This window comes from Urocampus carinirostris, chromosome 1, assembly GCF_059441175.1.
Source record: "Urocampus carinirostris isolate Australia breed hairy pipefish chromosome 1, RoL_Ucar_1.0, whole genome shotgun sequence".
NCBI lineage: Eukaryota > Metazoa > Chordata > Actinopteri > Syngnathiformes > Syngnathidae > Urocampus > Urocampus carinirostris.
This window is the reverse complement of record NC_142349.1, coordinates 3,072,978-3,086,692: the sequence shown is the minus strand read 5'-3', so window position 1 is coordinate 3,086,692 and position 13,715 is coordinate 3,072,978. Positions and strand designations below refer to the sequence as shown.

Genomic DNA, 13,715 nt, shown 5'->3' with positions numbered 1-13,715 from the left:
GGACAATTTGAACCAGCCAATTAACCTGAAATGCATGTTTTTGGCATGTGGGAGGAAACCGGAGTGCTCGGAGGAAACCCACGCAAGCACGGGGAGAACATGCAAACTCTACACAGGAAGGTTCGGTTTCATGACCTCAGAACTGTGCTGCGAACGCGCTAACAACTGCACCACTGTGGAGTCCCTTCATGTCAAGGGAAATTATATTGTCTCTTTTTTTCTTTTTCTTTTTTTTTAAGAGTCAAACTGCTGTGTATGTTAATCAACCATTCCTATGCCCATTGAAAAAATATATGTGCTTTTTTGTGGTCTATGTGCTTTTTGACTGCACGGGCAAATGTAACATTTGGTTTCTCCAGGAAAGTCGTCTCTTGCAAACACTCGTTTTGCTATTGCAGGTTTGTTGCTTAGACCAGTGTTTTATCTTATTTGATCTGTTTTCTGTAGTGAATATGTTTATCTCATTTTCTGGTCTTTAGGGTGTGTATTTTGAAGATCCCCTTTATTTTTAAATTTTTAACCCTTGTGCTGTCGGGTAACACCACTGGTGAAACACAACGCCTCATTAAATGAAAAAATAAACAGAGGTAATTAACAGTAATTGACTTTCTTTTCTAATGCGGTAATGCATAGTGTAACTGTAACCAGTTATTATCTCCGAGTAACTAGAACAACACTTGGTAATTAACGCACGGTAAAACGTCATCCCCCACACACTGAGCTGGCTGCCACAAGTGATCAGCTCTATTATAACAAATAGAGAGCAAGGGAAACCAAGTGATAGCAGAAAGGCCAGAAGGAAAAAAGGACTATTTTACAGCCGATTAATTTTTTCAATTTCATCAAGATGCCACCAGAATCTATTTCAAACCTAATTAAAACCCCACTCCAGAGACAGTTTCTCTCTTCCCATCTTGTGTGTGTGTATTCATGTGCATGTATTTTTGTGTGCGTACATGCAGAGCTGATAGTTGCATTTTATTGAGCGGAAAATTGAATCAAAGTGTCTCTTGCAAAGAGCCTCTTCCACGTCTTTTCTTTTCCATTGCAAAAGCGAAGGCTTCTATACCACTGGATTCTCCACTCCTTAAAAGTGTTTAACGGGGTTAATATTAATCAGTGACCATGGTCACCTGAGAATTATCCTTGGCAAAACAGGTGCCACTAGATTGTGGCCTCTGTAAGGCTTGTTTTTTTTCTTCTCTAACTAAAATGAAAAAAAAAAACTTTCCATAAGCTGTGAATTTACGGTGGTGAAGGGGTTTGTGTGGCCCAATGATCTTGGGAGCTATATTGCCTTGGAGCCTCAAGACCCTGGTATGGTCAACATCAGCCAAAAGAGTGAGACTTGGAGGGGCATGATTAGGAGAAACAGCCCCATTGATCTAAACCCGCGTGGTGTTTTCTTTTTGAATGTTTGCGCTCATCAAGGCTTGGAAGTAACCAACATAAGGGTGGCCACATGTGCACTTGGCACTAAAACACCCTAGGCAGCAGTTTGATGATCGACTTTGTAATGTTTTCATCAGACTCGTGCAGTACTGTCAACTGATCACTGTGGTCCTCAGGTAGAACAGGGTGGTATGCCAGTTTAGTGACAATGATGATTGACCATTGCAGTTCTAGCCTGCGTGGAATCCCATGGCTAGGTTCACACTACAAGGGAAATAAATTTATTTGCATGGACGCGACCTGTATCTGATCTGTTAAAGTCCGTCTGACCGGCACATATCCTCTTTTTTCACACAAGAGCCAGTCCACTCTCATATGTGGTCCTAAATCCAATACGTACCCGTTATTTTGGAATGCGACTGCTGTCCAAACGGTCAAGGCGCATTCTTGCTACTTTCATGTCATCGATACATGGCAGATGTCACTTTTCTGTCTTCAACGGCAAAAAGAAGTAGAGAAATAAACAACCGCAGCGGTCCAAAACACAGTGTGTAATAAGATCACACATTCATGAAAGATGAACACAGGTTTATTTTGTAACTCACGGAGTAGCCAACAGCAATCACATTGCAAATCCACAACATGTCCCTTTAGTTCATTCTTAAAACAATAGTATCCCCTCTGGTGGTACCTAGCAATATTTAGATTCAAATCCCACTCACAGACAGTAATAAATGGGCAAAAGCAAGGTTTTGTATTCAAACAAATTTTTGGGGGACAACTCTTACCTGTTAACATCCATTAGTACTTCCGCATCCATTAGTACTTCCGCAAACATGAGTACATTGCAGGTGTCGTCACGGGTCCTCTTCTGCGCATGCATGACAGTGCATTCGCACATGAAGATCAAGCCACATACAAGTCGCATTAATTGGTAATGTAAATGATCTCACAAAAACATCGGATTTCTCCCTAAAAATCGTAATCGAGCTTTGACCTCTGCAGTGTGAACGTAGTCTATGTTGACCACAAACAAACATTTCACAGGGACCAACAGACTATATTCGTGACATTGGTTAATTTTCAAGTTATTTTCTTTGAACACTTGACACATGGCTGACGTGACATTATGCGTAAACGTAACCAAGAATAACCCTAAAGGTGGTGTCCGCAACTTTAAAATATTCTACTTGCTGACGCCATCTTCTGGCTGAAATCATCGTTGCAACCACTGTCAAGCTCCTTTTGTTGCGTGTGTGTTTTTGGTGGTTTGGACTTAATTTAAAAGTCATTTTCTTACTTTCACCATTTTTTTCCTGAAATAAAAGAAAAACTGCAAAGCCTCACAGAAAATCACACTCCTACCGTATATCATACCCTCGTTCACTCCATTGTATGCGCTCTGTGGCTGTAACAACGAGTGTAAAAGCAAGATAAAGGCAGGTAGGCGCGATGGGAAAAAATATAAACATACCTAAGAAAATATTTGATTACACTTTTTAAGGACAAGTCAAATTGCGCGCTGCACCTTTATTGTGGAGCAGTAAGTTGGTGCAGAAAGGTTGTGTCCTGTTAGGGTCTGGCATTCCTCCTACAGCCAGAGGACCCCAACTTAATAGGGCACAGGTGTGTAATAATCAGACACACCTGTGCCCTATTATCCAGAACTCTTTAAAATGACATTTTGAACATTACACGCTGTTGTGTCATTGAGTCATTTCCACTTCCACAACAAGTCCAGAATTGGTTGTGTTTGTTTCTTATTTCCCCGCGACCCTACTGAGGATAAATGGTGCAGATAATGAATGGATGTTTTTTTCTGATTTTCCTTGTTACTTTGCTCCATGTATTTTCCAGTTCTGGTTTTGGTCTTTGTTTCTTGTTTGGACATATCCTTGTTTAGTGAACCCATGTTTGCTTGTCACTTGATACCTTCTTTTGTTATTAGGTATATAGTAAACCATCTTTTTGAGTACACCTGGCTCTAGTACCTGCTTCCCCCACATTGGTCCATCATCCGGCAAAATGTAACAGTTGCCCATGTCATGTGATGTTGGTGCGATGTTACAGGGACACCCAAATAAAGTGGCACATGATGACACATTGACTGTGGGGGGATAGTATTGGACAAAGGCGCAAGAGACACAGGTATTGGTGGTATTTTGTCGCATATTCAAAGCAGAGCAGGTGCTTTCTCATGGCAGTTGCAAGCAAACTGGAACTGAAAAGAACAACTTCACCACAAAATGTGTGCTACTAGCCATTTTGAATTTCACATCCCATTTCCGCCAGTACATCCCTGGGCGACGATTGAAAGTGCACACACAGCACAGTGCCCTGCAGAGGCTTACAAACTGCAGAACATTCTTCATTCGATGTGCCAAGTGTGCAACCAGGGGAAATAACACACTGTGTAATGTGTATAGTGAACAACTTTAGAAAAGACCCCTCTCACCCCAACCACCACCTCTTTGCCCTGCTTCCCACTTGTAGGCGCTACAGGTCCCCTAAAACAAGGATTAACAGGCTCAGAGAAATTACATAAGTGAAGTAAAAAAATCTAAATATCATTATTCAGGTTCAGACATATTAATACACTTCTGAACTTTGCTCTTTGCAAATCATTTTTTATACGGTTAATGAACACCTATACCACCCGCGTAAAGTAAGCGTTGCAACTTTATATAAGGCCTTCCCGAATGTAGTGGTTTCCCACAAATCGTGGCTCCATGTCATCTGTTTCATGTCTTATAAACCTGCTGTTGCCAAGATACACATTCCGCAGCGATGGCTTCGGAGAGTTGTTAGCCTAGCCGTTAGCAGTAGGCCATACAGGAATCTCTGCTCTTGCCTTCTCCCAGACGCTGCTCGAGACGCTTCTGGAACCCAATAATAATCCACGAAGCACCCACTGGTAATCAGCATTTCTTTGCATTCCTCTGAATTTCCTTAGAGTCTGATTCAATTGCTGAACTTCTCTTCAATGTAATGAGCTGTTAAAAGCTAGCGGTCCCGGTCCCTCCCACTTTGTTAGGATTTTGGAGACGTAGACAACGCATGCCCACCACTCTGTTTCGACAGCATACACAAGCCTATCAGGGTCAACCGCATAGTAACAACAGCCTATCACAACAAGGCACGTAGACAATCACACCCACCCAAAAAAGAGCGCGCTCAGAGTGCTCTCTACAATGCACTGTACCATAATAATAATGCCAACTAAGGCAAAATCAATCAATTAAAAAATGCGTGAAGCACTGAACCAGGAATAACCAAAGCGCGAAGTAGCGAGGGGTCTCTGCATCTGAGCGGCTAAGAAAAAAGTGCATCTAATGTATGAAAGTTTACATACTTTTGTTTGTTTTTGAATGAATTTGTTTTTTTTTTCTAACCTCTGAGAGACACTATTACTTTTTGTAATACATATAAAAAATAAGTTTTGCAGTATTCAAATATGCTAATTCTTTGAAACTTGAACTGTGTATGTGCTGCCATTGGCCAAACCAGCAAGCAGCTCACAAATTATATTGCAGGGCAAACGTACATGTAACAAAAATATTCTTTCTCCCTCAATCTTTTGTTCATTGAAAAAAAGCATCCATCTCAAATGCTTGCAGGCTGCACTTACAGTAAATTTTCATTTTAAAGCAAAGGCCTCATTATGTTACCGGTCAAACCGCGTGTTTGAGACGCCTGGAGTAGACTCGACATCTTGAAGGTCACACTAATATCTGACTCATGACAATGAAAGATGGGAATATACAAGGCATCCTAAACCAGACTTGACTTTGAAGACAGGAAATGTATTTTAAATTCCTGCAGGTAGTATGAAAATGCAAATGATTCTTGATTAATTTAGCTTGCGATTGCCTGTGAAGGCCTGTATTGAAATAAGACATGACCTACTTCGCCTTCAAAATCTTCAGTGACCAATTCAAATGTTGATTGACACATTGGTTATCCAATAAAATTCCTCAAATAAATATATGCATATTTACAATGTGTATTCAAATCAGAGTCGAAAATAAACGTGCGTATTGCAAGTCAGGATCAATTTTACGAACAATTTTCACATGCAAGTTTGCACAATCAGTGATTGACTTGTGAAAAGAGAAGTCAAACATTTGCAACTCCTTCAAAATATCTAAAATATGGCCAAAGTAAAACACACAGCTGCAGAGGTTTTTGAGTAAACTGGTCGTCTACAAATGAGCACTTTTCTGTACGCTAGCACATACCTTTAGAAGAATGTGTAAAATATCATGTTTAGTTTTTCGGATTGTAATCAAAGTTGACCTGGGACCAAAAAAGCCTTTATGCTATTGTTTTCCAGTTAATATTCCCATGCGGGTATGTGGTTGCAAAAAAAAAAAAAAAAAAAACATCAGGCGAGATTGAAAACCTTCTTTTTCTGTGTATTCTAACTTAGATTATTAAATGTTTGGAGCATCTGCTGAGATTAAACTTCAGACTCCTACCTTTCAAAAGAGACCAAAACCGTCCATATACTAGAAAAGGATCAAGAACAGCATTCAATTAACTTTGGGTATGTGTTGGATAGTGATTTTCAACAAATTTTTCAGGAACATTAAAGGGTAAAGTCCCTCCTAAATGTCTTTGCAATTCTACTGCGTTCTTATACTTCTACTAGCATTTTAGAATAGATTTCCTTCATTCAATGTCTGGTTGCTATCACTTGGTTCAATGAGTTCATTCTATCAACAATAAATAATTCAGTTAAAAATATGTTTACACCCTGTCTTGTATTTTTGGGTGACTGTGTAACCTAAGAGTTAATACTTTTTCAGAACAAAAACCAGAATTTATAACGAGACAATATTGTGATGAAGTTATTTTACTGGGGGTTATGTATTCACTAACAACTAAAGCTAGGCAGGGAGAAAAAATTGCAAAGGGAGATAACAAAAACGAAAAGATGTGGACAAAGAGATGGCGGAAGCTCAAGGAAACATTTGTATTTGACTGCATTTTGACCTCTTCCCTCTCACCTCTCCTTCACCTCCCTAACTAAGTCCTTCATCCTAGAAGAGGAGGCATTAAATGCATGCGCCCACACACTCCCACATGCACGTACACGTACACATGGTTTGACAGCTACTAGTGACTTCTATGCTCATCAGGGACAGGAGGGCTGAAAAACTGGCTAAGTGAATGAAATCAGATGCATGAGCACATCAGTGGCGGATGCCAATAAGAAAGGCAAGCTCATCTGTCAGACAGTTAGGATGAAAGACTTCGGCAGGGTGACACCTGTTTTCCCAGTGCTACACCAGTTTGACCGCCAATCTACATAACTCGTCACTCCCATGCATTCCCATAGAAACTCAGCTCACTAAGAAAACAATAGATTGGCTGTGCACCGTGGAAGCAAAACCCCAAATTGAGACATGAAAGCATTTTAGAGTGGCATTTCCTTTTTTTTGACAGTGTTATTCACCTCGAGAGTAATGTGCCTCATTGTTGCTATACTTGTTCTCCTCTGGGAGAGTAGAATGTCTATCTGGAAAAACTGCTGAATCAGTAAAACAAAAAATTCCAAGTCAGCTTTTTTGGGGAAGTTTTTAAATCTGGGCTAACCTTTCTGAAATAGAGTGGCTTTTTTTTTTAGTTTTCTATTTTTAATAAATTCAAAAAAGTAAAAAAATAAACTTTTTCACAGTGTCATAATGGAGTATTTTGTGTAGAATTTTGAGATAAGAGATTAAATTATTTCAATTTGGAATGAGGCTGTAACATAACAAAATGTGGAAAAAGTGAAGCGCTGTGAATACTTTCCAGATGCACTGTATATATATATATATATATATATATATATATATATATATATATATATACATATATCTATATATATATATACATATATATATATATATATATATATATACATATATATATATATATATATATACACACAAATGTCATAGACCCCTGATTTATCGTTATATAAACTAGATATGGTAAGCTAGTTCGGCTTTTTACAGTAGTTAAGCAGGTGGGTAGATCGGTTTTGATTGATTGATATGAAAATGTAGCTACTAGCTACTCTATATCAACACGTTACATTGGGTATTTATGTATTATATTCCTTTTACTTATTAATGTTTTATTTTCAACACAAGGATACTGCTGGAAGTGTGAATTTCCCTACGGGGAAGAATAAAGTTATCTATCCATCCATCCATCCATAGTTAGAAACTCAATGCAAAGATATGAGAAAAATATATATCTGCCTGATTTTCAAAGAAAGGTGCAGAAAAGTGACAAAAAAATGTAAAGAGCTTGTGCGAGAGAAAAAAAATTGTGAGAGTTGGGAAAGGAAATGCCACAATGAAAGCATTTTGTGACACAACTTTGACCCGAACACGATCTCCAGGGAGACCAGCAGAGTCGCTCGGAAAGACGTGAGAGCAAAGGTTATCCAGAGGTCAAAACACAGACCTTGCTCTTCCTTATATTTTCATGGGTCTCACCGAGGATCAGTATTCTCAGGCCAGGGGGCCAATTGCGGCCCCCAGGATGATAATTTGATGGCCCTGCCTTAATATGAAAGTAAGTAATATCAGCGCTGTTTCTGTAAAAAAATTAAAAAATCGGCCCAACCTCACCCAGATCCTATCTCAGTAGCCCCAAATCAATTGTGTTTGAGACCCCTGCCCTAGATATACTTTCAAGAAGTCTTTACTGTCAAGTAAACACTAACCTTTTCAAAAGCTTGGTTTTGTGTGAAATTTCTTTGAAGTCTCTATAACGCACAGTGTGTAATATTTCACCACTAGATGGCACTGTTGTCGAATGCTAACAAAAACCAGTTCCACAGAGCACAGCGTAGCAGCAAGATCCCAGACAAACATGGCGGCGACCTCTAGGTAGGAATCCAATATGTAAAGGAAATTCACATTTTTTGACCCAGGATTTTGTTTTAATAAAATTTAACATTGGTATGATAGTCCTTGTATTTTTACCTAGTATTCAAATCAATTTTTTATCTACTGAATGAACGATTTTTGTACCACTTTGGATACTAAATATTACATACTGTCCCTTTAGTAATAAATAGTGTCCCTTAGGCAGTGAGTTTGAAAAGAAAAGCATTTAAATAAAAATGTAGCCAGCTGTTTGAATATTGGGGACACTGGGGAGTTGGAGAGTTGTATCAAACTAACACATTTTTATCGGTAGTATTTTTTTATACCATTTTAGACATATTAAAATTATATTAGGCAGGCCATATTGAAGAGCATGTGGCCCATCGGCTGTAGTTTACCCACCCTTCTGATAGGAGATAAGAGTGACAAAGAAATAAGGAAGAGGCGCAGGACGAAAATAATTTGTCAAGTGGTTTACAGGCTCAGGCAGGTCAAACGCTGCATATCGGGTGAAACAAAGTTCAAATTACCATATTGTTGAGTGTGCGTGTATATTTGCTCGAGGATGTGTTTAATCCTCAATGGGGTGAGTGATACCAAATTTACAACAAAGGTTAGCCAAGGAATGGGTATTGCGCACATATGTATATATATATATATATATATATATATATATATATATATATATATATATATATATATATATATATATATATATATATATACAGACACACAAACATCTACATGCTCACACGTGTTTTTAAAATTTTCTTTAAATCACCACCTGGGCAGGCACATCATACCAGTTTATTTCAAGGTTTATGCTATAGTGCATGTTCCATGTGTGAACATATACACAATTGCACACGCGATCACAAACACACACCTTAAGACACGTGCACAGTAGCTTTGTGTACGTGAACAGAAAGTGAACCCTTGAACTTTGGTTAACCCTCTCTGATTGTCATCGGTCTGTCGATTCTTAATTATGTCTTTATTGTTGTCTACTCTTTGGTGGCTAGGCTCCAACAGGACCCCCAACCATTTAAAAACTGAAGGCATACATGCCAACTAGGGCTGCAACAACAAATCGCTGAAATTGATTACAAATGAGTATTAAAAGCGTGGCAACAAATTTCATCATCGATTCATTGTGTCCCGCGATTTATGTTCCACTAAGCATGTTAAAGAGAAAGGTTGAGGAGACATGCTTGTAACAAGCGCTTTGTTCCAGCAGAGGGCTCCTCGAGACCTATCCTTCCATCCATTATCTGCTCCGCTTATCCTCACTAAGGTTGCGGGGTGCTGGAGTCCATCTCAGCTGATTTTGGGCAATAGGGCAGGGGACGCCCTGAACTGGTTGCCTTCTCCCGTGTGAACGCCACAAGTTTCCCACATGACATCACACGCAATGCATTGTTTACGGAAGAACTCATAGATGCTAATGCCGTAGCGTATCTACCAATTTCAAAGTTATTGTTATCGTCTTGGTACTTTCGTTTAATGTCTGCCCCTTCAGATTACAACTGACATAAACTCTTTGACCGTTGCCAATGCTGATTGAGTTTATTGGAACACCGACCCATCGCCTGCATCTTGGACCACTATTGATGTCTCGCTACCTGACTTCTTGTGTACCAAACCTTGTGTACCGAACCCTGCCCGAATAATTCTGCACCACCCATAGTGGGTTCTTGACACGGAATGCCAGCAAAAAACCCACTTGGATATGGGGTGAACAAACAAATTCCACACAGGGAGGTCGATAGCTGGAATTGAATCTGGAAACAGTGAACTGCGAGGCAAACATGCTAACCACTGAGTCAAAATAATATCCATTATCTGCACCGCTTATCCTCAGTAAGGTCGCTGGGGTGCTGGAGCCCATCCCAGCTGTCTTCGGGCAGTGCATAACCTGTTTTAGGCAAAATTAATAGTATATTGATAAAAACAGATTGTGTTTGTCCAATCATTCTTATGTTATACAGACGCTGCCCTATTTACGAACGAGGTTCCGGACGATCGTTCGTAAGTTGAATTTGTTCGTAAGTTGCTTCAGTGCTACATTTTGTATGTTTAAGGCTTGCATAAGTAACCTGTACTGTTTTGAACCAAAAATAAACATTCCATAAAATAATATGCTCTAGAAAGCTAAATAAAGTTAAGTTTAACTTACTTTTGGAAGATGGACTTCAAAAGTTTAGGCTCCTTCCTTCTCCGTGGTAAAAAGTGGCCTAGAAAAAAAGAGATCCAACCATTTTCTCAACAGCATCAAGCTTCCATATTCCACTATCATTTCAATGAAACGGCTTGCCTCTTCTTTACACTTTACATGAACCATATTGAATAGATGTAATATTGAATAGATTGAATAGATTAAACAATAAAAATGTTTAAGTTCTTGGCATGCTGGAGATTCAGTAAAGTATGTTTACACACAAACTAGGAAGAGGAAGCTGATTTCTTCTTCGGGGTGGATGCTGGGTGACCTCTGACAGCGCCACCACACGCCCGTAGCGGTGTCATGGTCGCCTTGGCGACCGGTCTGCCCCGCCCCCTGGGCACCAGCTGAAGCAGTTCAACTAATCGCGTGTCTGCTATTTAAGGCTGGATTGTGGGCTTTGCGGGTACGGGCTCCTTATCTACACATTCCCCGGTCTGTTATGCTTTGTCCTGTTTTAGTTTTAAACATTGTCCGTTCTGTTATGCCTTTTCCTGTTTAGTTGAGTTGGAAGAAACAACTGTTTGTTTTGTCATGTCCCAGAGTTTTGGACAACTTTTATTTTGGTGAATAAAAGTTTTGGATCGTTACGCAATTGAGTTCTCCCTTCCTGCCTCCGTTCCGGTCGGTCACCCCTTCCACTCCACCACGCCTCGTGACAGCCACCTTCCCTTCCAATCCGTGACAAGCGGCGGAAAGAAGCACTACAGTAATGTCCTGTATTCTGAAAAGTGTGTACACAATACAAAATCTAACTTACTGCAATTTCCGGATATTTTTCGACATCCCGAAATTTTGTTTTGTAAGACAAATGATTGTAAGTAGGGGAGCGTCTGTATACTCTTATTCAGGAGTCTCCAACGCGAGTCATCAGGTAGTCCCCTATTACCACCTGAGTAGCCCACAGACTGGTTCTGAAAATATATAATTGGTCATTGTGATTTTGTAGGATGTTTAATGTTTAACTGAGCCTATTCCAACCTAACAACTACAACCTGGTAATGGAATAATAATTACTTAGTAATAACATGTTATAATTGAAATTAAACTGGTAGCCCTTTGCGTTTATCAGGAACAAATGATAAACGGTCTGCATTTATATACCTCTTTTAAAGTCACTGAGGACCTCCATCTGGTGAAATGGTTATCTAATAAAAAATATATATTATTTGGGTACAAATTTATTTTAAACTGCGGCCAACATTATTTTACGAAAGAGGCCAGTAAAAATTTGATCACGGGCTATAACTGGCTGGACTTTGGACATGCCTGAATTACATTAACTTAACAAAATTGTGAATATTATTTGTGGGCTGCTGTAGGTGGTGATCATGCTTGTTGGGAAGCTTGAACACTATGGATGGAGCCTCTTTGTCCCGAGAGAGGTGGAACACCTATGCGGTTAGGCAGAAGTAAGGAAAGCTACTGGACTAGTTCCCGGTGGAGTGAGACTTAAAATTAATAGAGAATAATAATAATAATAATAATTTCCTTTGTATTGTCATTCTTTGTAACAATGTACACAGAACGAAATGTCGATACACCTGACCCGTTGTAGCGAGTCGATGCAGCCGCAGCCAGAGGGCGCCGCCATTATACCAATTAGGTATGTCTCGGTCGAGGCGCGAACCAGCGACCTCCCAGTCTCAAAGCGGGCACACTACCATCTAGGCTAAAGACACCACAGTCAAAATTATTAGGAACAAAAGCCGTCAATTTATTGAACAATGGTCAAGACGTTCGACATAATTTAACCTAAATTACAGGAACAACAGTTTTATTTGTTTTAAGGTGTTAGATGACAAATCATAAATGCTGTTTATCTTGGTTTACTAACCCTGTTTTATTTATATTTCAGGTTAAACATTTACCTCAGGACTATTTTCACTAGTTTTGATTGAGAAACATCTTACTAGTCACACAATGCCAATCCAAATTCATTGGTTTTGTTGGTTTCTCAAGTTTAATGAGTTCTCAGTAAAAATTAAAAGAATAATCAAATTCCTACCGTGACATTGGCGCAGAACCCTGGAATGAACCGGATCCTCGCTTGAATCTTGGTCTAGAGCTCCCCACTTGGGTCACTGAGATTTGCAGTTGTTCAAGGAATTGAAGAATTTTCCTCTAAGGGAAAAGACTTGGCCAAAACTCGTTTAATTTGTGTTGTTCGTCCATTGTGACTCACAATGTTAAATGAGGAGTCTTTTTTTAAAAAAAGGAGACATTTGTTTTTTTCCAAGCAATGTCTTGCCAACAATTAGTATTGATAATCTCAGGTCTATTTTGACATCTATACTCGTTCTGCCCGCACCGAGAAAGACGTGCTTTCATCTTGCTATAAGGTTTATGATGTTTATGGTGTATTTTCTTATGTAAGCATAGACAATCCCTGTCTTGCTTCATGTTCAATTCCCGGGATTCAGACCGAGTATTTGGACAAAGAAAAAAGAGCTGAAGAGAGCAGTTCAGTTGAAGAATCATTTTAAGAAATAAACTAAGTACTCTGGCCTTGGGGAATCAGGACAAAGTCCTCCTTCGACAAGCATCGAAAAAATTGATCACCATGGTTTTATAGGAAATTGGTACATGATGAAAAAAAATGAAACTTACTGAGATAGGATTTTCCTGTAAGTAGGCAGGGGGGGGGTTCACATTTTTCCCAAGAAAAATTTGTTAAAACTGGACCCAGTTGGATTTTTATGGTCATATGATAAGATGAAGGTGGACCCATCATAACACCACTTAGAAACATTGCTTGGAAAATACTGAATAAAAAGATACATTGAAACATCAAATGGATACAGCAGGCAAATTCTTCAAATTTGTCGACATACATTGCATTAATAACAACTAAATGAAAAATGTGATTATTAAAGTAATGTTGTGCTGATTAAATAATAAAACTAAAACAACTGAAAATCTCATAGTGACAACAAATTATGTGACACATTTTAATAATCCAACACCAACGAAACTTTGATGAAACAGAAAATAACAAATCATTGTTCGCTAATCTAAAATAATTATAATTTGATAATTTTCTTTTATGATGAAATATTTACAACACTGTGTTGCTTATCAAATTTCAATATTAAAATTTAAAAGATGAATTGTCCCTTTATTTGTTTATTTAGTTCTAACTCACTGTGGTGACACAAGGTTGCTCATTTGTTCTTATTCTGGGTTTTTGGGCGTTGCTTTCTGTTCGCGATAGC

The 13,715-nt window shown here is 39.0% G+C and overlaps 1 protein-coding gene across 1 annotated transcript in view; it reads right to left on the bottom strand.

Moving 5' to 3' along the window:
- LOC148373258 (uncharacterized) overlaps positions 1-6,433 on the bottom strand; it is a 33,603-nt gene extending 27,170 nt beyond the window's left edge. Inside the window, exons 1-3 of the mRNA XM_088320449.1 lie at positions 6,402-6,433; positions 3,848-3,899; positions 2,770-2,800 (exon numbers count right to left, since the gene is read on the bottom strand). Of these exons, the coding sequence (XP_088176575.1) occupies positions 2,770-2,800; positions 3,848-3,899; positions 6,402-6,433 (115 nt within the window). The remainder of the gene's footprint in view (positions 1-2,769; positions 2,801-3,847; positions 3,900-6,401) is intronic.
- Positions 6,434-13,715: the final 7,282 nt, after the last annotated feature.